Raw genomic sequence first — 22,942 nt, 5'->3', positions numbered from 1 at the left:
AGTTCAGCGGAGTAAAAAGTGATGTTACTGTCACAAAACACAATCTAGGTCCCTTAATCCTGTCTCTTTTGATCTCAAAAGGTGGTAACATTCAGTTCAGAGCTCACTCATCTGTAAATTGCATCACATTATCTCCGAGTTATTTAAGAAGCAAGCTCTGTTTGGTTTCAGGCATTTTAACCTGCTAAAGGCAAGAAGAAGAGTTTGCCACATAGTTCCAAAGGTCTTCCACTTACCACAGCAGCGAAAAAAGGCAAAATGATCGAACCCATTGGGAATCAGTACATTGAGGCCAGGCCAGTATATTCTGTAAATGCTTTCGGGGAAGAATATAAAAAGAAACAGCGACATCATAAGACAATTCTGGATCACCTCAGAGAGTACTGTAGGTAAGTATTTTTTACAGTGCTGTCATTAAGAATAAATGAAGCACTTTCTCCTGTATTTTCAAGCTTTCAATCTCTCCTTTCTGGCTCTATCCCACAGCCTTCAGAGTCTTTTCATCTCTGGTTTCCAAACTTCTTACTCCCTGCCAGAGTTGGAAAAGTCATCTCAAAATTGAACATCATCTCAGCTATTAACAAGTACCTCCCATCTCTGGGACGAATAGATAAGAATAGAGGGAAATTCTAGATTGAAATATTGTACATTTAAGCTGAGGGTGACAAACTCTGTTGCAGCTAAAGAAAAATGGCATTTTTCTTACAAAAAAAAAAAAAAAAAAAAAACAAATCCTTGGTGGTGGCCAGGGGTAAGAGCTTGGATATTAAAGGGAAAGCTGGTGAAAGTACAAGTTCATTCTTTAATATATGATCATCCTTACCAGTTTTTCACCTACAATTAGTAAACTTAAAATTTGATATTATTAACTAATTTGTTGCTTTCAATATTTTCAGCTGTTCGGCACAAAAGGTGAAGAGAATTGCCCTTTCCTTGTTCCCCATAGCATCTTGGTTACCAGCATATCGGCTAAAGGAATGGCTACTCAGTGACATCGTTTCTGGAATCAGTACTGGGCTGGTGGCTGTACTGCAAGGTAACTTATTTTAAGATGTAATTCGTGTATCATGAAAGTTACCCTTTGGAAATGCACAATTCAGTGGGGTTTGTATGTGTGTATTCACAAGGTTGTCACTGTCACCACTATCTAATTCCAAAATATTTTCTCCATCATCCCCCCGCCAAAAAAAAATTTCTTGCCTATAACCAGTCACTTCGATCCACCCACTTCAATCCCCATAACTTTTCTATCTTAGTGGATTTGTCCTTTCTGGATATTATCAGCAGACTCATAAAATTTGTGGTCTTTTTTGTCTGCTTTCTTTCACTCACCATGTTTTCAAGATCCATCCACATTATAGCTTGTATACACTTTATTTTTTTTTTAAAGATTTATTTATTTATTTATTTGTACTAGCACTGGGTACAGTCAGAAGCGCCGGAGGGTGAGAGAATTCACCAGAGCCAGAGCGGGGAGCAGAGCAGGCAGAGTGACGAAGAAATACACTGCTGAGGGGAGCAGCGGGCGGCAGGAGAGGTCTGAGCGCCATTTGGGACCTGTGCCCAAGGGCCAGGGATCTACCCGCGCTGCAGAGGCTACTGGCAGCTTCACAACCCAGCGCTCAACCGCTGCGCCACCGGGGAGGCCCCTTGTACACATACTTTATTGCTATTTGTGGATAAATGCTATTTTATTGTATGGATAAGCCACATTCTGTTTCTCCATCCATCACATGATGGACTTTGGGTTGTTTCTACTTTGTGACTATTTTGAGTAATGCTTCTATGAACACTGGCATGTAAGTTTTTGAGGGTCCATACATTTCCATTCTCTTGGGTATGTACCTGGAGTACATCACTGGGCCATGAGCCCAGCGTAAGGGGATTCAGATCTGTTTACATGTTTGGAGCACTTGTTATTGTCTGACTTTTTAATTTTAAATTAAAGTTCAAATTTGAAATGCTATCTCATTGTAGTTTTGATTTCTATTTCTCTAATGACGTGATGTTAGGTATCTTTCCATGGAATTTTACTTGTCATTTATATGTTTTTGGAGAACTGTCTAGTTTAAGTCTTTGCACATTTAAAAATTAGGTTACTTTTTCTTGTTGCTGAGTTGCAAGTGTTAGTCACATATTCCAGATACTAGACCCTTAGCCATGTAAGATGTGCAAATAATTTCCCCCATTCTGTGGGGTGTCACTTCAGTTTTCTTGCTGGTATCTTTTAAAGCATACATTTTTTTAAAAAAAATTATGAAACTTAGTTTTTCTGTTTTTAATTTTGTTGCTTATGATGTAGATATCATTTTTGAGAAACCACTGCTTTATCCAAGATTATGAAGATTTACACCTATGCTCTCCTCTAAGAATTTTGGCTCTTGTCTTTACATCTTTGATAAATCTGAGTTAATAAAGTTACTTATTTTTGAGGTTGAATCTTAAATATTTGAGGACGTTAATGTGAACTTTTCTGATTCCTTTTGCACAAAATAAGAACCCTGATGTTTATATATTTACAGGCTTAGCATTTGCCCTGCTGGTCAATGTCCCCCCAAGCTATGGCTTGTATGCAGCTTTTTTTCCAGTAATAGTCTACTTTTTCCTGGGCACTTCTAGACACATATCTGTGGGTAAGTGAATTACAGGACAAATTAATCCTAATGTTGCTTTTTCTTTATTAGCCATACATTGTATCAGTTGCAAATAATGCATAACTGAGGAGAAGAAATTGTTTCTTGTAAGAATTAGGACTGGGACTTGGAGAGGGAGGACAAAGCTGCAGATACGATTTTTTATATGCTGCATTATGGTTGAAAGACAGTTATGATTTAGGGAGGCAAATACTGACCACAGTTCACCCTCTGTTAATTAGGTCCATTTCCAGTTCTGAGTATGATGGTTGGAGCAGTAGTTTCCAGATTAGTCCCAGAGGAAAGTACAACTATTTTGAACTCTCTTAGCTCAATGAATAATAATACTTCGCTACTAGATGAGAGGAAGGTGATGGTGGCTGCAGCAGTGACAGTCCTTTCTGGAATCATCCAGGTGAGTACTTTCTCGTGCATTCTGTCTTCTCCAACCTACTTGTCCTGACTGGTACACATCTTTCTGATTTTTCTTCTTCCTGCCACCTGCCCCAACTCTTTCCTTTAGTTTGCATCTCTCCTTCAATGACCCATGGGAAATAATTTAAGAAAGATAATTCACCTTAATCAGAAGTGAAGGGGCAGTCTACCTTACAAAGACAAGTGAATGTGCATCTTACAGAAAAATTGGAAAAGGGAGTCATATGAAAAATTGGAACAGGGAGTCACATGTTATGAGGAGTGATATTCTTTATTCAATAAAACACCTAGAACTGAGGTCAGCATTAAACCTAACAATATACAAGTAATAGAGACACCGGAGGCTTTGAAACTTTTTTCTTTCTAGTTCCAAGGGATTGTGATTTAGTTGGAAGGGATTTGGTCTTAACACCTTTTTTTTTTAAAGATTTATTTATTTATGCATACAAGAGCTGGGGTACAGGCCAGAGATGCAGGAGGTGAAAGGATCCACCAGAGGCAGAGTGGGAAACAGAACAGGCAGAATGACTGAAATACACTACTGAGGAGAGCAGCAGGTGAGGCAGAAGAGGTGTGCTGCACTATGTGGGTTGCTCCCTGGTCAGCCGGGGATCGAACTTGTGCTGCAGAGGCTGTGATTGCTTCATAGTGCAGTGCTTTACCCCTTGCACCAACAGGGAGGCCCCTGGTCTTAACACTTTCAACATTCCATAGCAAAGATATGGGGAGAGTTGAAGAAGATTCTGGAGGGGCCTACAGTCTTACTCTCAAGTCACATCCTTGACCCCATTGCTGAATAGTGGAAAATGTCATGGACTCAAGATGTTGTCTAAGTTTATGGTTAGTGATATTATTGGTTAAGACCATTCTTTAAGGGAAAAAAGATCAGTGTACACATGATTTTAAGAAGTGAGTCCTACTGACAAACAGCATGATCAGTTCCTTCTTATATTTATCTAACCTTAGTGCTTTGCAATGTCCATCTCTCTGGTTGCATTATGGTGATGTGAGTGGAAAGACAGGGCAGGTATCCAAAGGAGGGAGAATCCACCTATTCACTGTATTGTAATATACTGACACTTTGGGGGAATTGAAACATTTACCCCCAGTTAAAACCAAACATTTCAGATGTGCACTACTCAGTTATGTATTTTTGAAATGAAAGTCAAGCACTTGTTTGAGGAACTAGGAATGGATGCACTCACCCAAGTATATGGCAGTAGCTAGAAAGTGTAACCTGAAAATTTATGGGGGCTCACGCTAGATAAGACTGCTATGAAAGTCTGTGGGTGAGTCTTCTAAAGATACTGCACCTTAAAGGAGGGGTGGGGAAGCCCATTACTCCTTGGGGCTGTACTAGACTCACATACTCTTTAAACTCCTTGCAATTTCCCACTGTTGGGGGGTGGGAGAGGAGAGGTGTTCCAGGGGGCAATGCGCTTGCTTCTCTAGGATAATTACATACAGGCTGAACTTTTATATTTCATTTAATCATTTCAATTGTTGGCCCTTTTATTTGCTAAGGTGTTCTCCTAATCTGCAATAACAAAGGCCTTTCTTTGTCCTTCTCTTTCCAGCTGATCATGGGAGCGCTACAGTTTGGATTTGTGGTGATTTATCTATCTGATTCCTTAATCAGCGGCTTTACCACAGCTGCTGCTGTGCATGTTTTAGTTTCCCAGCTTAAATTTATGCTCCAACTGCCAGTCCCTCCACACTCAGATCCATTTTCACTTTTCAAAGTAAGTGTTCTTTTTCAATAAAAAATATCGAAATACATAAAATTCATTATCATGTTTCATTTAATGCCTTTGTCAGGGGTTTACCTGCAATTTCTAAGAAATTAATGGTTGTGAAATTGATTAACATTAACAAAAATTTAGTGGCAAAGAAAACAATGAAAATCAACCACATCTAACTCACAGTTAATGTGAACAACAGATATTACATACTACTTCTCTTAGATTTGAATCGAGTATTATTTATTTATTTATTTTTTAAGATTTATTTATTTATTTTATACAAGAGCTGTGGTACAGGTCAGAGATGCGGGGTGGGGGTGTGCTGAGAGGCTTCACCAGAGACAGTGGGGAGCAGAACAGGCAGACTGACCGAAGTACACACTGCTGAGGTGAGCAGCGGACGAGTCAGGAGAGGTCTGCTGTGCCATGTGGGTTGCTCCCTGGATGGCCGGGGATGGAACTCGTGCTGCAGAGGCTGTGGATTGCTTCATAGTGCAGTGCTTAACCCCTTCTGCCACCAAGGAGGTCCTGAATCGAGTATTTTTTAACAAAAAAATATTTACGTGCATTATTACAAGCTTTCCTATTTTGTCCCAAGTTTTAACATTTTTCTCAAAATCTTTGTTTGAAAGATATTTGTTAATTGAGTTGTAATGCTTTTATACTTTCTGAAAAATGGATCCTGTTCTTTTAGAACTAAAGTTCTTCTGAGTCCTTTGTGCCTCCCAGCTTATAAAGCAAAAGGAAAGTGGCTAATAGGCAAATAGGACTGTGGTTCTTTAGGCCCCTAGAGGAGGGTCTGGAAAAAAACAAAACTTGCTTCAAATTGGAACTGATACTTTCTCACTCCCTTCTAGAGCTACTTCAAAAGTAGAATGCTGTAGAAATATTTGAGATCTAGTTTGGGCCTGCTTGAGCTATCCTGGTCCCACATATCTGAAACCCAGCTGGCTTCAGGAATTAAGATCATGCACCGTTCAGTTACCAGGAAACTTCCAAAATTAAATGGTCACTTAGTTAACTAAGAAATGTGAGAGGTTTTAACCTACCTAAAGAAGACCAGGAATTAAAGCCAGAGATACAGGCTAAGCAAAACTATCAGGGATCTAAGGTAATTCCCTGGACAAAGCAATAGGGATAATTGTGAAACTTAACAGGATTGCCAAAGACACTTAAGAGTAGAAGAGACTGGTTGTGAAAAGTGTCTTAAAAAAATTTGACAATAGCCAAAGATACCAAAATTACTCAGCAAAAATACCAAAAGCACCCCTAAACTGGGCTGGTGACTTCACTGTATTCACTGACCCTCTCAAGTCTGCATGCTGGTCTCTGCTATTGTACTTTCTTGCTTGGTGGCAGCAAAGCAGAACTGTCAGTTGACATCAGTACTTTTGCATCAATGTCTATTTTTATCTCTTTGAAAAATAATTGTGTTGTATTCAAATGAGCCATTCATATAGGACTTAGGTATCTTTTGTTTTTGTAATTTTAGGTACTAATTTCCATATTCACACAAATACAAAATACTAATATCGCGGACCTTGTGACATCCTTGATTATCCTATTGGTTGTATTTGTGGTTAAAGAAATAAATCAGCGCTACAAAGCAAAACTTCCAGTGCCTATTCCAATTGAACTCATCATGGTAAATGATCATCCTGGGACTTTCTTTCATAATTTATTAGTCTAGTGAATTTATGTTGAAACCCCTTCACCATGTGTAAATCAGGAGATTTTAGGGGGGCAGATGCCATCTCTGAAGTTTCTGTTCATAATATTTAGTACGGTTTTCTTTTCATTCAGAATGTAATAGCTTCCTCCTATGATGCTGAGTTTATTCTTTCGATGTAAGACAAGAAAAGAACAGAGAGCAAGACCTCTGAGCTTGGGGTGATCAAGCCATTTAATGAGAGCTGTGGTTCTCGCTGTTGGTGGCATGTTACAATTGCATCCAGACTTAATAAAAAAAGTTGCAAAGTGGGTTTGTGATTCCCATGTCCGGGCAAGGGGTGGTATTGGCAATGGTGTTTTTTTCTGTTTTTCAAAGCAAGACTCTTAATTTTCTCTCACATTCCTAACTTCAACACTTTGCAACTTTGCAGACTGTGATCGCAACAGGTGTTTCCTATGGCTTTAATTTCAAAGAGAAGTTTAACGTGACCGTGGTTGGAGAGATGCCAAGTGGGTAAGCATGTCTTTAGGATGGCACCACCAAGTGCTGATTAGAGAAAGCAGTAGTTACGGAAGAATGCAAGATGAATAATTGCACCAGCACCAATCAGAAACATCCCTGCCTCTGGTACCCATGAAGGCCTTGCTGCTCTGCCCCTAGAAGGACCCACAAAGGATATAAGGACCTGAAGTTCCTAATACCAGCAAGTTTCTCCTTGTGGAAGAACTTACAAACCAGATGAGCAGGGAGTCACACATGCAAGTAAAAGTGAACCAGTAAAGGCAGAAAAATTGGCAAATTAAACCTGCTTCTTATAAAAGAAAAAACAAATTAAAGCACATTTCTTTGTCCACAAGTTACTATAAACAATAGGGAGTGTTTTCTTTGAGGAGACTGGAGCCAAGTTCTTGACAGTTCAAAAGGTCCTTCCTCATGGTCAAATTCAAAACAAAATCAAATTAATTCTTACCCCTGCAAAAAAGATGGGAGGCCTGATTTATGATGCCTTCCTATAAGATAATAATACTTCAAAATTAGTTTTGGAAAATTATTAACATGAACAGTAATTAGCAGAATTAAGGAGGCTCATTAACCCACTTCTAGTTTTAGGTCAGAAACCATTGTTCAAAGAACTAAGCATTTTAGTAAGTTGATGTTTGATTTGACGGACTTGAGTTTGAGTTTGGTATAATACAATTAGTAATATTATTTAGCTGCTGTAAATTCATAAAGCATATGTATAGAATTATCCTCTGTGAGTTGGAAGCTTTTCTCACACTTTATCACTTTCAATGGAAACTCACTCTCCCTCAGGGCCACAGTTGGCACTAGCATTTCTTTGGTAGTCCAGGGCAGAGTCCAGGGCCCACTTGTTTGCTAAGGGGTTTCCATGAAAGGTTATTGCTATCAATGGAGGGGAGATTTCCTTGCTCTCTTTGTCTCTGAATTGTTTTTGCTCAAAGAGTCTTCATCTGGATAACTCTTGGAGGCATTGTGGGCGATGCTTTGCAGCCCAGTGGAACAATGCCAGGGGGATCTAAAACATTTTGCCTGAAGCTTATAGGGATATGTGCACATTAGAATGTGGCTAAGCTGGAAAATCATATCAGATGTTCCATTATCATCGAACTGGATTTACAATCTCGTATCAAATTTAGACAACATAGCTTTCCAACAATAAGACAATAGATTCCAAAGTTTTCAGTGGTGCTAACTTCCTGCTAGTCACACTCCAAAGTGAGACATGTCAGCCAAGGTTGCATTCATTCATTGCAATTCATCCATTCCCCAACAATTATTGATCACCTAATATAGACTGTAAAGTGTAATCAGACCTGGTCAAGGTGTAGTGAACCGGTATTGTTCCTGTTCTGTGTCTGAGTAGATAGTGGGGAGGGGCAGGAACTGCTGGAAGGGAGAGGGGATCAAGAGCCAGGGAAGTGCAGAGAATCTCCCCAACCCTAACTTTGTTGGTCAGAGAAGAATTTCTGGAAGCAGGATGTGGTGAGAGGAATGCTTTAAGTAGAGGGAACGGAAAATTAGATGCTGCCAAGGTGAAAGAAAGGGTGACACCTTCAAGAAACAAACCAAAAGAGCTTGGCATGACCAGTGCATAAATTCTGGTTACTGGTGGTAATACTGCAGGAGAGGGTGGAAGAGGTACATCAGGGTCTTGCTCATGAATTTGGAATTTTTGAGAACACATGGATGCTACTGAAGGTTTACAAGCAAACTGGTGACATTCAGACTTGTGTCATTTCAATTTCAGGTTTCAGCTCCCTATCGCCCCTGACGTGCAGACTTTCCAAGACACCATTGGAGATTGCTTTGGCATTGCGATAGTGGGCTTTGCAGTGGCCTATTCAGTTGCCAGCGTCTATTCTCTCAAATACGATTATCCCATCGATGGCAATCAGGTAAGTATACAACAAGTGCAGGGTCTCATTAGGCAACTTTAAATGATATTTTGTATTTATCAATGGCAATGGTGCCTCTTCTAAGGACTATTCCTCCTTGTTCCCCCTTCAGGAATTAATAGCCTTGGGGCTGGCTAACATACTCACTGGCTCATTCAAAGGATTTGCCGGGAGTACTGCCCTCTCCAGATCGGGAGTTCAGGAGAGCACAGGAGGCAAAACTCAGGTATTTTAGTATCTATGCTACAAGGTCCCATCCTAGCATTAGTAGCTGGAAAACCTGAGCTGGTGGGGGTTGGGGGGAGGGAAAAAGGTGAGTTTGTAATGAAAATGCTTTTATCTTCCCAGATTGCTGGGCTTCTCTCTGCTATCATAGTGCTGATTGTCATCCTAGCCATTGGATTTCTCCTGGAACCACTACAAAAAGTAAGACTCCTCTGTCCTTGAGTGATTCATCAAGGACCAGGGTTCATAAACTCTTTCAGCATAAACTGAACTAGGGAAAATGAGGTCATTGCAGACTCCTAAGTACTTCTCTTAGCCAGTATTCTATGGGCCAAAAAATATTTATTTTTCCCTTGGCAACATTTTATGAATGTTAGGAATGCAGATACCCAAACCACCTTATCTGCTCTACTCTCTGCCTGTTCATAGCCCAAATATAATTAATGTTTAGACAGGAGGACTCTCTGGCACAGCAACTGCCATAGAGATGGACTGAAGTAAAGATTTTCTTAAAGGTTGAGGGAATCAGGGCCTCTATCTAATTCAGAGAATGGTGCTACCAGCCACACAACTTGTTTTTAGGAATACGCCCTACAGCTCCCAGAGTTGGCGCGGACTCCAAGACCAAAACTGGCAGATTGTAGGGTGAGAGTGAGCCACAAACACAGACCTCACACCTTCACCCTCTTGCGTCTCCTGAAATGGATCTCTCTCTCCTGACATGTAATTTTTGAGGATTTAGCTTAATGCTCTATAAACTGCTCCAGTACCCAGATTTAAAGGGAAAAAAGCATAAGCGCCTGGAAAACAGCAGCTCTAGGAAATCGGAAGGTGGTAAATACATTGTTTTTTTGCGGCGTTTGAAGTCATTTTGCAGTGACTGCCGCTTCTTATCTGTGTGCTTTTTTACTTAACCTCTTTGAACTTCAAATTCTCCATTTGTAAAATTAGAAGAATAAGCGTGCCCACCTCCCAGAGTTGCTGCAACAATTCAACAAAATAGTGCAGGTGAACTGCTTAGCCCAGCGTGTGGCTTATGGTAAACACTTAAACGACAGTCAGTCATCATTGTTACTATTATTGTTGCTGTTGTTATTCTCCAAACATTCTGTTATACTCTGACTACATAGGGCATGGCTCACCCAGTTGATGGTTAGGTCTTTTTCCTTGTTTGTTGGGAACTGAACTGGGATGTGAATTCGGTGCCAAATTTCTGGACTTCAGTGTGGTCATCCCCAAAAGTCTCCCTAGTCAAATCTGTCTTCAAGCAGATTTTTACCACTTGCCAAAAATAAGTGTTCTCCATACTCTTGCTTACTGATATCCAAAGGAATAACATAAAAACAGTCAAGAGGTCACCACCAAAGAAATAGAAGAAATGTATATTAGTAAAAATAAATACACACATCCTCCTCGCAACACATAGAGAATTCTACCCTGCTGGCTTCCTCCCAGGGGTACACTTGGCCTCTTGAGTGCTTATGAAGCATCAGCAGAGTTCTAAACACCTTGCATGTATTCAGTTCTTTAAAAACTGCATGTGGCTCCCAGGTTCCTGATAAAGTGACCCCCCTTTTCCTTGTTTCTTGATGCTCAGTTGTCTTTATTTTTTTGTTGTGTATTTCATTGCAAATTGTTTCAGTTTGTTCTTCCAATTGAGAAATCAGCTCAGTGAATAGAAAAATTATATGTCTCTTCTGCAGTTGGCACCTGACATCTCTCATACTAAAGTCCCCCAAGGGAGGTGGCTTGTTGTACATGGCCCCATGACCCTCTCGCCTAGCTGCCACAGAGGTGATGTCTTAGCTCCAGTGCACTGTCAAAACCAGTACACTGACATTGGTGCTGTGCTATTGACCAGACCACAGACCTCATTCAGTTGTCCTCATTTTTAAACTGTTCATTTGGGTAGTATTTCCTTTTTAAAGTCACTTAAGATCATCTTTAATTTTCCAAAGAATCGTCTCTAGCCTCACAATGAGTAAAGTGAACTGGCTAGAGATTAAATTCTTGATGTAATATATAAGAATAAAAAATGCCCAAATCGGTGAAACTATCTTTGAGATAGGAAAGTAAAACAGTAAAACTTTGTTTTTTCTTTTTACACTGTGCTTTTATGGCATGAAAGTAATCAGTATACAAATTCCATAGTCCATTCAGAATGGAACAGTCTGAATTGGGAGTGGAGATTGGGAACATGTTCCTAACATTGTGTTAAAATTCAAATAAGGGCGAGAACACACTTGGCTATTCAGCATTTTCCACTGTAATGATCATAATTCCTATAGGACGAGTGTCGTCATTTTGCCATGTGAAGAACCCCAAAGTGTTGCTGTGACAGAACTGAGTGTCCCAGAGCACTCTAAGTGAATCCACCCTGCAGTGGTATCCACACCAGGGTTTCTTGGAAGAGAATCTGTTCCTCAGTGTTAGTCCTGGCCTGAGAGATAACTCATCTCTCACCCGTGGAATAATTATTAAGCACTGTCTACATGCTATTGTCACGGGAGGTGCTGGGGATTTTCAGGAAACAAGAATGGAATAGTTCATCTGTCCCAGAGAGTCTGCCTCAAATTTTTCTTCACCTTTCTGTGATCTTCAGCTTCCTCTTACCAGATAGCCAGTCATCTCAACGGTCTGAATTCTGACTCCAGGATCCTAAGTTCTCGAATTGTTTGTCTTTTTTTTTTTTTTAACAAAAAGTAACCCATCTTCCATGTCCAATAAATAGACACATCAGATCATCTCTGACTAGGAATAATTAATTTCAGTCATAGGTCTTAAAATCTGCCTTTTTCTGGCACAAGGGAAAGTAAGAAGTACCATCAGGTCATCTTTGGCATAACCAAAGAGCAGTTCAGCCCCGTCAAGACAAAGTCACCAGTGGAAGCACTGGGTCGGGCGTGTCTCCGTGGCTGCCTCCGGAAGAGGGTGTGCCCTTTGATATGCGCTCAGGCCCTTTGAAGGGCCCACTTATCCACAACCTTCACCTTTGCTTCCTTATCGTTTATGTGATTATCTTAAAGTACTTTTGCTGTTTATGTTTTTCACAGTCTGTCCTAGCCGCTTTGGCGCTTGGAAACTTAAAGGGAATGCTGATGCAGTTCACTGAAATAGGAAGACTGTGGAGAAAGGATAAGTATGACTGTGTAAGTGGAGACAATGGTATTTGCAAGAGAGATGTCACGATGGCATCTTAGTGCTGATGTAAAGAAAGTGCATATTTATATTGTAAATTAAGTGAAATTTTTTTTGTATGTGGTCAAATAACCTTAGTGTGTTTTATTACCCTCTTTAAACTGTCACTCTAATGATTATTCTCTGGAATTTTAATTGAAAAGGATGAGCTACTTGCAAATAGGAAATGTCCCGTGAAATATTAGGAGAGAAATTGCTGAAATCTCCTTAAAATGCTTGTGCTCATCCCAAATGCCAAAGAAGCTCTAAATTTTAGGGTCTGCCTTGCTTCCATTTTTCATTACATCAAATGTTACTTTTTGGAAACTCTAAGAACTTAAATTCAAAACATTCCTTTCAAAAATATACATTTTCCCCTTGCTCTCTCAACATGCCTTGCTGTGAGAAGCAGAGTCCATAAATCTATCAGGGCCAAAGTCTGTGGCATAAAAAATGATTACTCACATATCTTCTGGTGCTTGCAGTAGGTTAGGAGTAATGAGCTATACTTGGTTGACTTTCGTTCCTGATTGATAATTGTTGAGGAATTAAATACCCTTTCCTTTTGCTGTGTGAAAATTCCTATAAAAGATTAATGAAACTGTACCAATTAATTTGCTGATTTTAATGAACAGTAGCCAGTTCTGGAATTTTTGCCATGACAGGCTCAATCATCTCCATAAGTGATTCGAGGATAAGATTGGAAATAGATACACCCTTTTGGAATGTCTTTTTTTTTTTTTTTAATATTTGCTTGTGTTTCTGTGACTCAGAATCTGGGTCTGCAGAAAAGACCTCTCCATCTGGCTCCTTCTCCTGTATATAGCCACCCTCTGCTTTTGGCCTTAGAAGTTCATGCTTTCTCATACTGCTGGGCCTAAGACATTGTATTTTAATCAGAGGACATGGTAATGTTTGTGTTGCCTTCTTTTTACAGCTAATTTGGATCATGACCTTCATCTTTGCTGTTGTCCTGGGACTTGGGTTAGGCCTGGCAGCTAGCGTGGCATTCCAGCTCCTGACCATTGTGTTCAGGACCCAATTGTGAGTGCCCATGCCCTCCCTCTTTGCAGACTTTGACCTGCTCAAGTTGGGGGAGAAAAATGATTGTCACTCATTTAGGGAAAAATAGGTTAGTCAGTAGGCATTGCCTATCTATCAAGATTGACCAGCATGGTCTTCCTCAGTCAGGCTGTTCACCTCAAAGCCTGATGGGACATAGAATGGCCCAAGCTTGGAACTTCAGCCCAGGTCTCCCCAGCTGTTGGGCTGCTTATGGCTTTGACACCTATTCAAAGAAGTCATACAAATCTGTAAGTCTGCTTACCCATCTATAAATTGGAAGCAAATACATTCTGAGCAGGTTGAGTTCCTTTGCCTTAGATTTGTTCAACTTGGTATTATGTTACTGAAAAGTCTGTGAAATTCTTTATGTCTGGTGGTAGGTGGTTAGATCATACTCCCACTTAAAAATACAGAGTGATCCCTTCCAGCTCCATCCATGTTGCTGCAAATTGCATGTGTTTATCTTTTTTGAATGCTGAGTAATATTCCATGGTGTATATGTACCACATCTTCTTGATCCAGTCATCTATTATTGGGCATTTGGGTTGTTTCCAAAGCTTAGCTATTGTAAACAGTGCTGCTATAAACATAGGGGTGCAGGTGCTCTTTGGAATTGATGTATCTGTGTCGTTTGAGTAAATACCTAGGAGTGGAATTGCTGGATCATATGGAAGCTCTATGTTCGGTAGGTCAAGAAATCTCCACACAGCTCATGAAATAAGCCAGAAAGAAAAAGAAAAATACTGGATGGTCTCACTCATAGCAGGAATCTAGAAACCTTAAATAAGGGACCAGGAAAAAGAATAACTATAAGAAAGAAAATATCAAAATCGACAAACAACTATGAACCAGACACACTCTATGGCGGGTGGGGGGTGGGGAAAGGAGGGCCTGGGGTCAAAATAAGGGGGTTGTAATTGTATGGGGAATATAAAAAATAAAATTTAAATAAAAAATAAATAAAAAATAAAAATACAGAGTGGTCCTAAAATTCCTAATAGAATTCTTGATTCTTAGCAGTCATCCAGTCCAAGAATCTTTTTGAATCTTACATCTCTGCCATATAATATGGCCACTGTGTGGTCACTCAACCTATGTTGGGTCGTATGGCATGACAGAGAAATATGGTTAGCTGGGGTTCTAGAATAAGCTTTATCATAGTTGAAGGTAATCCTTGACTGATGGAATACATCATTTGATGGAACATCAATATGTTCCTGCATCCTTTTATTCTTTTCTATTTCCTTTCACTTCTTGGGGATCTCATCAAACATAGACAAACTGAGTGGTGACAGGCGAGTCATTTCTCCATGTCCTTGTCTATACAACTGGGCAGTCATATCTGTCTTACTTCACTGAATAATGATACTCAGAAAAACATGACAATAACATATGGAAATATTTTGTACATTGGAATGTGGTAGATGGGAGGCACTATTCTAGGAACTATGGGAGGATAAGTAAAACAAGGTGCTCTTCAGGGTCTCCAATCACATGATGGTTCCCAGCCTTTCAATTTTGAAAAGTGAGTCTGCTTTGGTATGTTAGGGGGAAAATCAATGTTAACTGTACAGGCCTAACAAATATGCATAAATGACTCATTCGGTGTTGATTTTTCCCTGCAGTCCAAAATGCAGCTCACTGGCTATGATTGGAAGGAGCAACATTTATAAGAATAAAAAGGATTACTCTGATGTAAGAAACACTCATTTTTTACTTTCACATCCTAAATAATAGTAACATGAAGTTAGTGGGCACCAACTAATATAACTTCTCTGCCTTACAGATTTATGAGCCAGAAGGAGTGAAAATTTTCAGATGCCCATCTCCTATCTATTTTGCAAACATTAATTTCTTCAAGCAGAAACTTATTGATGCTGTAAGGTTTGGGGTTATTCAATTTTTGTTTGTACTTTCACTGAATATCTGGGAATGAAATGTTTGTGCTCTAATAGTAGGGTCGTTGGTTTCACATACAATGAAGTTGGGTTGCATTAGCTTTTTGGTGTCCCACATCCCAGAATAGGTGAAACTGACTTATAAGGATCCATTGACATGTTGGGAAATAAGAATCTTTGGGTGAAATCCAATATAAAGTTGTATTTTATTTATTTCAGTTGTGGAGCAAAATGACTTACCACAAGATTTTATGCTATTGGTTTTTAGTAGATATATATTTTTAAAGATTTATTTATTTATGCATACAAGAACTGGGGTACAGGCCAGAGGTGTGGGGAGGATGAGAGGATTCATCAGAGACAGAGTGGGAAACAGAACAGGCAGATCTACTGATATACACTACTGAGGGGAGCAGCGGGCAAGTCAGGAGAAGTCTGCTGTGCCATGTGGGTAGCTCCCTGGCCGGGGATTGAACTCGTGCCACAGTGGCTGCGGATAGCTTCATAGGTTGCATCTTAACCCCTTGCACCACCATGGAGGCCCTAGTTTTTAGTAGCTATTTTTTGATGATTTCTATGGGCATCAAACTCAGACACGGAAATATTTAATATTTCATTTCATTATTGAAGAGATTCAGGATATCAGATGAATATTTATAATATGATAATAAATATAATACAAATGAATATTTCATGCTAAATAACAGCTGAGTGTCCCTGATCTACAGGAGAGGTGGCAAAGAGTCAGACTTTACGATTAAGAAACAAAATTCAGCACTTACTCTTGAACATGCCTTTTGGTCTACTCTTGCTTAAGTCCTATTTTTATTAGGTTGGTATTCATCAAATGTTTTTCTACCCAACTATTATTTTTTTTGTAAAAAAAATATTATTTTTTGTAAAAAAAAAAAAAATAACCTTTTTACCTAATCTAGGATCTTTTCATACAACTACATTTTTGGGGCAAAGATTATTTTATTACATAATTTGATCCTCCTTATTACTCTGGAGCTAAGTATTGTTACAGTAAGAATGCATTTGTTTTGAAAAGGGGGAAATGAGGTCACTCTCAGATTTAGTACTAAAGTCATAAAACAATTACATAAAGAGGTACTATTAAATGTAATCATATAAGTGTTAATTGGATAAAAATTACATAAAAGCAGAATACTCATTATGTTTGTCACCTGCATTAAACAGATTCAAAAAGCATTTAGACTGGGCCTCCCCTGGTGGCACAGTGGTTGAGCGCTGGGTTGCGAGGCTGCCCGCCAGTTCAAGCCCCGCCACCGGCGAGGATCCTCCCACCACACACACACACACACACACTCACACACAAAGCATTTAGACCTATTCATGGATAATATATGCATAAGCCTTGAAGAGGACAAGTTTTTGAATGTCAAAAACTGCATACAAGCTGGCCATGTCATCGGCCTGCCACAATATTGTTTAAACCACTTTACAATTTTATAAAAAATATCTTCTTGATGTGCCCCAATCCCTCAAACCAACCCATTTAGAGTTATTAGAATTATGTTCTATGAGCAGCAGAATACTCAGCACTCTTGTGACACAGAAATGGATTTTTCAGGTTGGCTTTAGTCCACTTCGAGTTCTACGCAAGCGTAACAAAGCTTTGAAAAAAATCCGAAAACTGCAGAAGAAAGGCCTGCTACAAGTGACACCAGTAAGTAGTTTTTTTTTTTTTTTTACCACATTTCTGTGTATTATAACTAAAAGCTTAATGTAGTTCAAGGTGTTGATTCCATTCCCTTAAGTGAAATGCCAGATAAACACCATATCTAGTATGCCAATTAATGTCATATTTTTAAATGGCATTTTTGAGGGTCTCCTTAAAATTTTCATTCTTTTGGGAAAAATTTTATTTGCCAAAGAAAGAGTTTATAATCCCATTTGTTTCACCCAACTTGAAGCCTGGGCTTCAGAAACTCACTGGTGATCGTTAGCTTTAACAACATTTATCTTGGTCAGATTTATTATGTTTTTTTAAAAAAAAATTTTTATACTTTTTTTTAAAAAGATTTATTTATTTATACAAGAACCGGGGTACAGGCCAGATGTGTGGGAGGGTGAGAGGATTCACCAGAGACAGAGCAGGGAACAGAACAGGCAGACTGACTGAAATACACTGCTGAGGGGAGCAGCGGGGAGACAGAAGAGGTCTGCTGCGCCATGTGGGTGGCTCCCTGGCCAGTCGGGAATCGAACCCGTGCTACAGAGATTGCAGACAGCTTCGCAGTGCTGCTCAACCCGCTGCACCATGGGGGAGGCCCAAATTTATAATGTGTATTAACTTCTCTCACAGAAAGGATTTATATGCACGGTTGATAGTTTTAAAGATTCTGATGATGAGCTGGACAACAATCATATAGAAGAACTGGATCAGCCAATCAACACCACAGACCTTCCTTTCCAGATAGACTGGAATGCTGACCTTCCTCTCAACATCGAGGTCCCTAAAGTCAGCGTGCATAGCCTTATTCTTGATTTTTCAGCAGTGTCATTTCTTGACGTTTCTTCAATGAGGGGTCTCAAAACGGTAATTACTTTTTTCTTAATGAAAATGCCAATCAGTGATTAGAGGCAATATATATATATATATTTGTGGAAGGATGTGCCTTTAGGTAACATACACTTAAGTGGAAGTAAATTATAATCTTAGGCTCTTCCTTGGAGAGGGTGGGTTGTGTTCAGTGAACTCTTTATAAGTGCATTTCCCATAATTTTGAAGGCAACCAAACCTACATACCTAATGTTTGCAGAACCTAACCCTATCTCACACTTCTCTCAAATTCCAACTCGACAGGGTCCTGGCATGCTTGCAGGCATTGTGCCTAAACTGTGCTGGCATCAGAGATTTGGAAAGGTCTTGGAAAAGTGGACTAGTGGATCCGCTTTATCCTCATCCATTATAAGCTGATGAAATTTCACTTGGCTATACAATAATGTTTCCCAATAAAAGCACATATACATGAGAAAATAAATGTCACATGGGATTTAAAACAGGACTGAAACAATCTTGTTTCAATCTGTCTTTTTTCCCTAGTTATAGTAACTGTTTCCATAGTAATAGTAGCTTAGTTTCTAAGAGAAATGCAGGAACAGATGTAAATAAAATATAAGCCATTCCACATTGCCCCCTTTGACTTGGTTTTTCATAGAAATCTGCCTACATCAGATCTAAGATAACATCTATTAAGTATAGGTAAACTGTGTATAAGATTAAAAAATAAGATTGACATTATTTCCTTCAAATTTATCTTTTAAAAAAGTTTAGCATCACATAATAACTCCCAATACTGCATACTTTTTCTTTCTTTTTGGCTTTGGGCAAAAATAAATGCACAAACAAAATATACTTCTCTGACCCTAGGAATGAAGTGCAAAAAACAGGGACTCTTCCTTACGTTTTTTAAAGCATTGATTCTTGGTTCAGTGAGTAGTAGAAAAATATTTATTAATGATAATAATGATATTAATGGTTACTTTAATTGTTAAAGGTGCAAGCTGCTTTTTTTTTTAAGGTATTTTTATTTATTTATATAAGCACTGGGAACAGTCAGAAGCGCGGGGGGGTGAGGGAATCCACCAGAGCCAGAGCGGGGAGCAGAGCAGGCAGAAGGACCGAAGTACACTGCTGAGGGGAGCAGCGGGCGGTGGCCGGGGAGCAGCCGGGGATTGAACCGGCGCTGCAGAGGCTGCGGGCAGCTTCACAACCCAGCGCTCAACCGCTGCGCCACCGGGGAGGCCCTGCTTTTTTTTTTTTTTAACCTCTATGTCCTTACTCATCTTGCTACTAGTATTTGTTCTGAGCCTGGAGAGTAGGAAAATGGATTACGTCATTACTGTGGACAAGAAAAATGAACAACTTATAAACCACGGGTTTTCTTTTTTTTTTTTTTTCTTTTTTTTTTTTTGCACTTTTTTTTTATTTTTTTTTTTATAAATTTAATTGTTATATTCCCCATACAATTGCAGCCCCCCATTCTGACCCCAATCCCTCCCCTCCCGCCCCCGCCCCCCTAAAAGTGTCTCTGGTTCATAGTTTTTTGTTGATTTTGATTTTCACTTTCTTATAGTTATTCATTTTCCTGGTCCCTTATTTAAGTTTTCTAGATTCCTGCTATGAGTGAGACCATCCGGTATTTTTCTTTTTCTTTTTGGCTTATTTCGCTGAGCATGATCCCTTCCAGCGCCATCCATGTTGCAGCAAATTGCATGTGTTTATCTTTTTTGAATGCTGAGTAATATTCCATGGTATATATGTACCACATCTTCTTGATCCAGTCATCTATTTTTGGGCATTTGGGTTGTTTCCAAAGCTTAGCTATTGTAAACAGTGCTGCTATAAACATAGGGGTGCAGGTGCTCTTTGGAATTGATGTTTCTGTGTCCTTTGGGTAAATACCTAGGAGTGGAATTGCTGGGTCATATGGAAGCTCTATGTTTAGTAGGTCCAGAAATCTCCACACAGCTTTCCACAGTGGTTGGACCAGTTTGCACTCCCACCAACAGTGCAGAAGAGTTCCTTTTTCTCCACACCCTCGCCAACATTTGTTGTTGCTAGTTTTTTTAATATGTGCCATTCTCACTGGTGTAAGATGGTATCTCATGGTAGTTTTGATTTGCATTTCCCTGATGACAAGTGATGTTGAACATTTTTTCATATGCCTGTTGGCCATTTGCATTTCCTCTTCAGAGAAGTTTCTTTTAAGCTCTTCTGCCCATTTTTTGACTGTATTATTTTCTTTGTTGTTGTTGAGTCTCATCAGCTCTTTGCAGATTTTTGTGATCAGTCCTTTATCATTAGTGTTGGGTGCAAAAATGTTCTCCCAGTTGGTGGGGTTTCTCTTTGTTTTTGTTATTGTCTCTTTTGCTGTGCAAAAGCTCTTTAATTTGATGTAGTCCCAGCTGTTTATCTTTGCCTTCACTATCACTGCTTTGGGTGATGTGTCTGTAAAGATGTCTTTGATGTGCAAATCACGTAGTGTTTCGCCTATATTTCCTTCTATATATTTTATGGTTTCAGGTCTTATGTCTAGTTCTTTAATCCATTTTGAGTTGATTTTTGTGTATGGTGTGAGGTGGTGGTCAAGCTTCATTCTTTTGCATGTAGCGACCCAGTTTTCCCAGCACCATTTATTGAACAAACTTTCTTTGCTCCAATGCATATTCTTTGCTCCTTTGTCAAAGATTAGTTGACCATAAATCTGTGGGTTTATTTCTGGATTTTCTATTCGATTCCATTGGTCTGTATGTCTGTTCTTGTTCCAATACCATGCAGTTTTGATGATTATGGCTTTGTAGTAGAGTTTGAAGTCTGGGAGTCTGATGCCTCCATTCCCTTCTTTTTTTTTCAGGAGAGCTTTGGCTATTCGGGGTTTTTTGTGATTCCATATGAATTTCATCAATAATTGTTCTATTTCTTTGAAGAATGACATTGAAATTTTGATTGGAATAGCATTGAATCTGTATATTGCTTTTGGAAGGATGGCCATTTTAATAATGTTTATTCTTCCAATCCATGAGCAGGGGATGTCTCTCCATTTCTTTGTGTCTTCTTCTATTTCTTTTAACAGTGTTTTATAGTTTTCTTTGTATAGGTCCTTTACCTCTTTTGTTAGATTTATTCCCAAATATTTGATTTTTTTTGTTTCAATAACAAAAGGGATGGTCTTTTTGATTTCTTCTTCTTCAGATTTATTGTTTGTGTATAGGAAGGCTACTGACTTTTGCGTGTTGATTTTGTATCCTGCCACTTTACTGAACTGATTGATGAGTTGAATTAGCTTTTCTGTGGAGTTTTTGGGGTTCTCTATGTATAATATCATATCGTCTGCAAATAGTGATAGTTTGACTTCTTCTTTTCCTATTTGGATTCCTTGGATGTCTTTCTCTTGTCTTATTGCCCTGGCTAGGACTTCCAGTATTATATTGAAAAGCAATGGTGAGAGTAGACATCCTTGTCTTGTTCCAGATCTTAATGGAATTGCTTTCAGCTTTTCACCATTGAGAATGATACTGGCTGTTGGCTTGTCATAGATGGCCTTTATGATGTTGAGGTATGTTCCTTGTATTCCAAGAATTTCAAGGGCTTTTATCATGAATGGGTGTTGCACTTTGTCGAAAGCTTTCTCAGCATCTATTGATATTATCATATGGTTTTTATATTTCTTTTTGTTGATGTGTTGGATAACGTTGATTGATTTTCGGATGTTAAACCATCCTTGTGCCCCTGGAATGAATCCAACTTGGTCGTGGTGAATTATCTTATGGATACATTGTTGGATTCTGATAGCTAAAATTTTATTGAGGATTTTTGCATCAGTGTTCATTAGGGAGATTGGCCTGTAGTTTTCCTTTTTTGTGTTGTCCTTGTTCGCTTTTGGTATTAGTGTAATGTTGGCTTCATAGAACGTGTTTGGTATTGTCCCTTCCTTCTCAATTTTTTGGAAGAGTTTGTGAAGGATAGGCACTAATTCGTCTCTGAATGTTTGGTAGAATTCATTTGTAAATCCATCAGGTCCTGGGCTTTTGTTTTTGGGGAGGTTTTTGATTACCATTTCAATTTCGCTAATTGTAATTGGTCTGTTTAGGTGTTCTATTTCTTCTTTATCTAGCTTTGGGTGATTGTAGAGTTGTAGGAATTTGTCCATCTCCTCTAGATTGTTAAACTTGTTTCCATATAACTGTTCATAGTAGTTACTGATTATTCTTTTGATTTCTGCTGTGTCCGTTGTGATTTCTCCTCTTTCATTGATGATCCTGTTTATTTGTGCTTTATCCCTTTTTTCCTTTGTGAGCCTGGCTAGGGGTTTGTCTATTTTATTGATTTTTTCAAAGAACCAGCTCTTGGTTTCATTGATCTTTTGGATTGTTTTTTTAGTTTCAATTTCATTTATTTCTGCTTTGGTTTTTATTATTTCTTTTCTTCTACTGGTTTTGGGGTTTTTCTGTTGTTCTTTTTCTAGATCTTTGAGCTTCGAGATTAGGTTGTTTCTTTGCGTTCTTTCTTGTTTCTTGATGTGAGCTTCTATTGCTATATATTTTCCTCTTATTACTGCTTTTGCTGCATCCCATACATTTAGGATATTGGTGTCCTCCTTGTCGTTCAATTCAAAAAATTTTTTAATTTCTTCTTTGATCTCCTCATTAGTCCAATGGTCTTCCAGTAGTGTGGTTTTTAATCTCCATGAGGTAGGAAAGTTCCTTGCCTTCTTTTTATGGTTTATTTCTAGTTTGATGCCTTCATGGTCAGAAAAGATGGTTGATATGATTTCAATCTTGGTGTATCTGTTGATGTTTGTCTTGTGCCCCAGTATGTGATCGATCCTGGAGAATGATCCGTGTGCGCTTGAGAAAAATGTGTACTCCGTTTTTTTGGGGTTTAGTGTTCTATAGATGTCTGTTAAGCCCAATTGCTCTAGGTCTTTATTTAGAGCTTTGGTTTCTTTACTTATTTTTTGTCTTGTTGATCTATCCATTGTTGATAGTGGTGTGTTGAAGTCTCCCACTACGTATGTGTTTTCTCTGATGTCTGTTTTCAAAGAGGACAACAGTTGTCTGATATATTTTGGTGCTCCTTCGTTTGGTGAGTATATGTTAATGAGTGTTATTTCTTCTTGAAGTATTGTCCCCTTGATCATAATGTAGT

At 39.0% G+C, this 22,942-nt stretch overlaps 1 protein-coding gene across 1 annotated transcript in view; it reads left to right on the top strand.

Annotated features, from left to right (window-relative positions):
* Positions 1-258: 258 nt before the first annotated feature.
* Positions 259-22,942, top strand: part of SLC26A3 (solute carrier family 26 member 3) — a gene marked incomplete at both ends in the record, with an annotated part of 31,079 nt that continues 8,395 nt past the window's right edge. Inside the window, 16 exons of the mRNA XM_084229978.1 lie at positions 259-389; positions 897-1,036; positions 2,523-2,633; positions 2,876-3,048; positions 4,646-4,810; positions 6,303-6,455; positions 6,913-6,995; positions 8,752-8,899; positions 9,012-9,125; positions 9,248-9,325; positions 12,178-12,273; positions 13,239-13,345; positions 14,992-15,061; positions 15,153-15,245; positions 16,859-16,954; positions 17,594-17,827. Coding sequence (XP_084086104.1) covers positions 259-389; positions 897-1,036; positions 2,523-2,633; positions 2,876-3,048; positions 4,646-4,810; positions 6,303-6,455; positions 6,913-6,995; positions 8,752-8,899; positions 9,012-9,125; positions 9,248-9,325; positions 12,178-12,273; positions 13,239-13,345; positions 14,992-15,061; positions 15,153-15,245; positions 16,859-16,954; positions 17,594-17,827 — 1,992 coding nt within the window. The remainder of the gene's footprint in view (positions 390-896; positions 1,037-2,522; positions 2,634-2,875; positions 3,049-4,645; positions 4,811-6,302; positions 6,456-6,912; positions 6,996-8,751; positions 8,900-9,011; positions 9,126-9,247; positions 9,326-12,177; positions 12,274-13,238; positions 13,346-14,991; positions 15,062-15,152; positions 15,246-16,858; positions 16,955-17,593; positions 17,828-22,942) is intronic.

The sequence above is a fragment of the Talpa europaea genome (genome assembly GCF_964194135.1).
Source record: "Talpa europaea genome assembly, chromosome: 3".
Taxonomy (NCBI): domain Eukaryota; kingdom Metazoa; phylum Chordata; class Mammalia; order Eulipotyphla; family Talpidae; genus Talpa; species Talpa europaea.
Note: the sequence above shows the minus strand (reverse complement) of the source record. Positions and strands in the feature narration are given on the sequence as shown.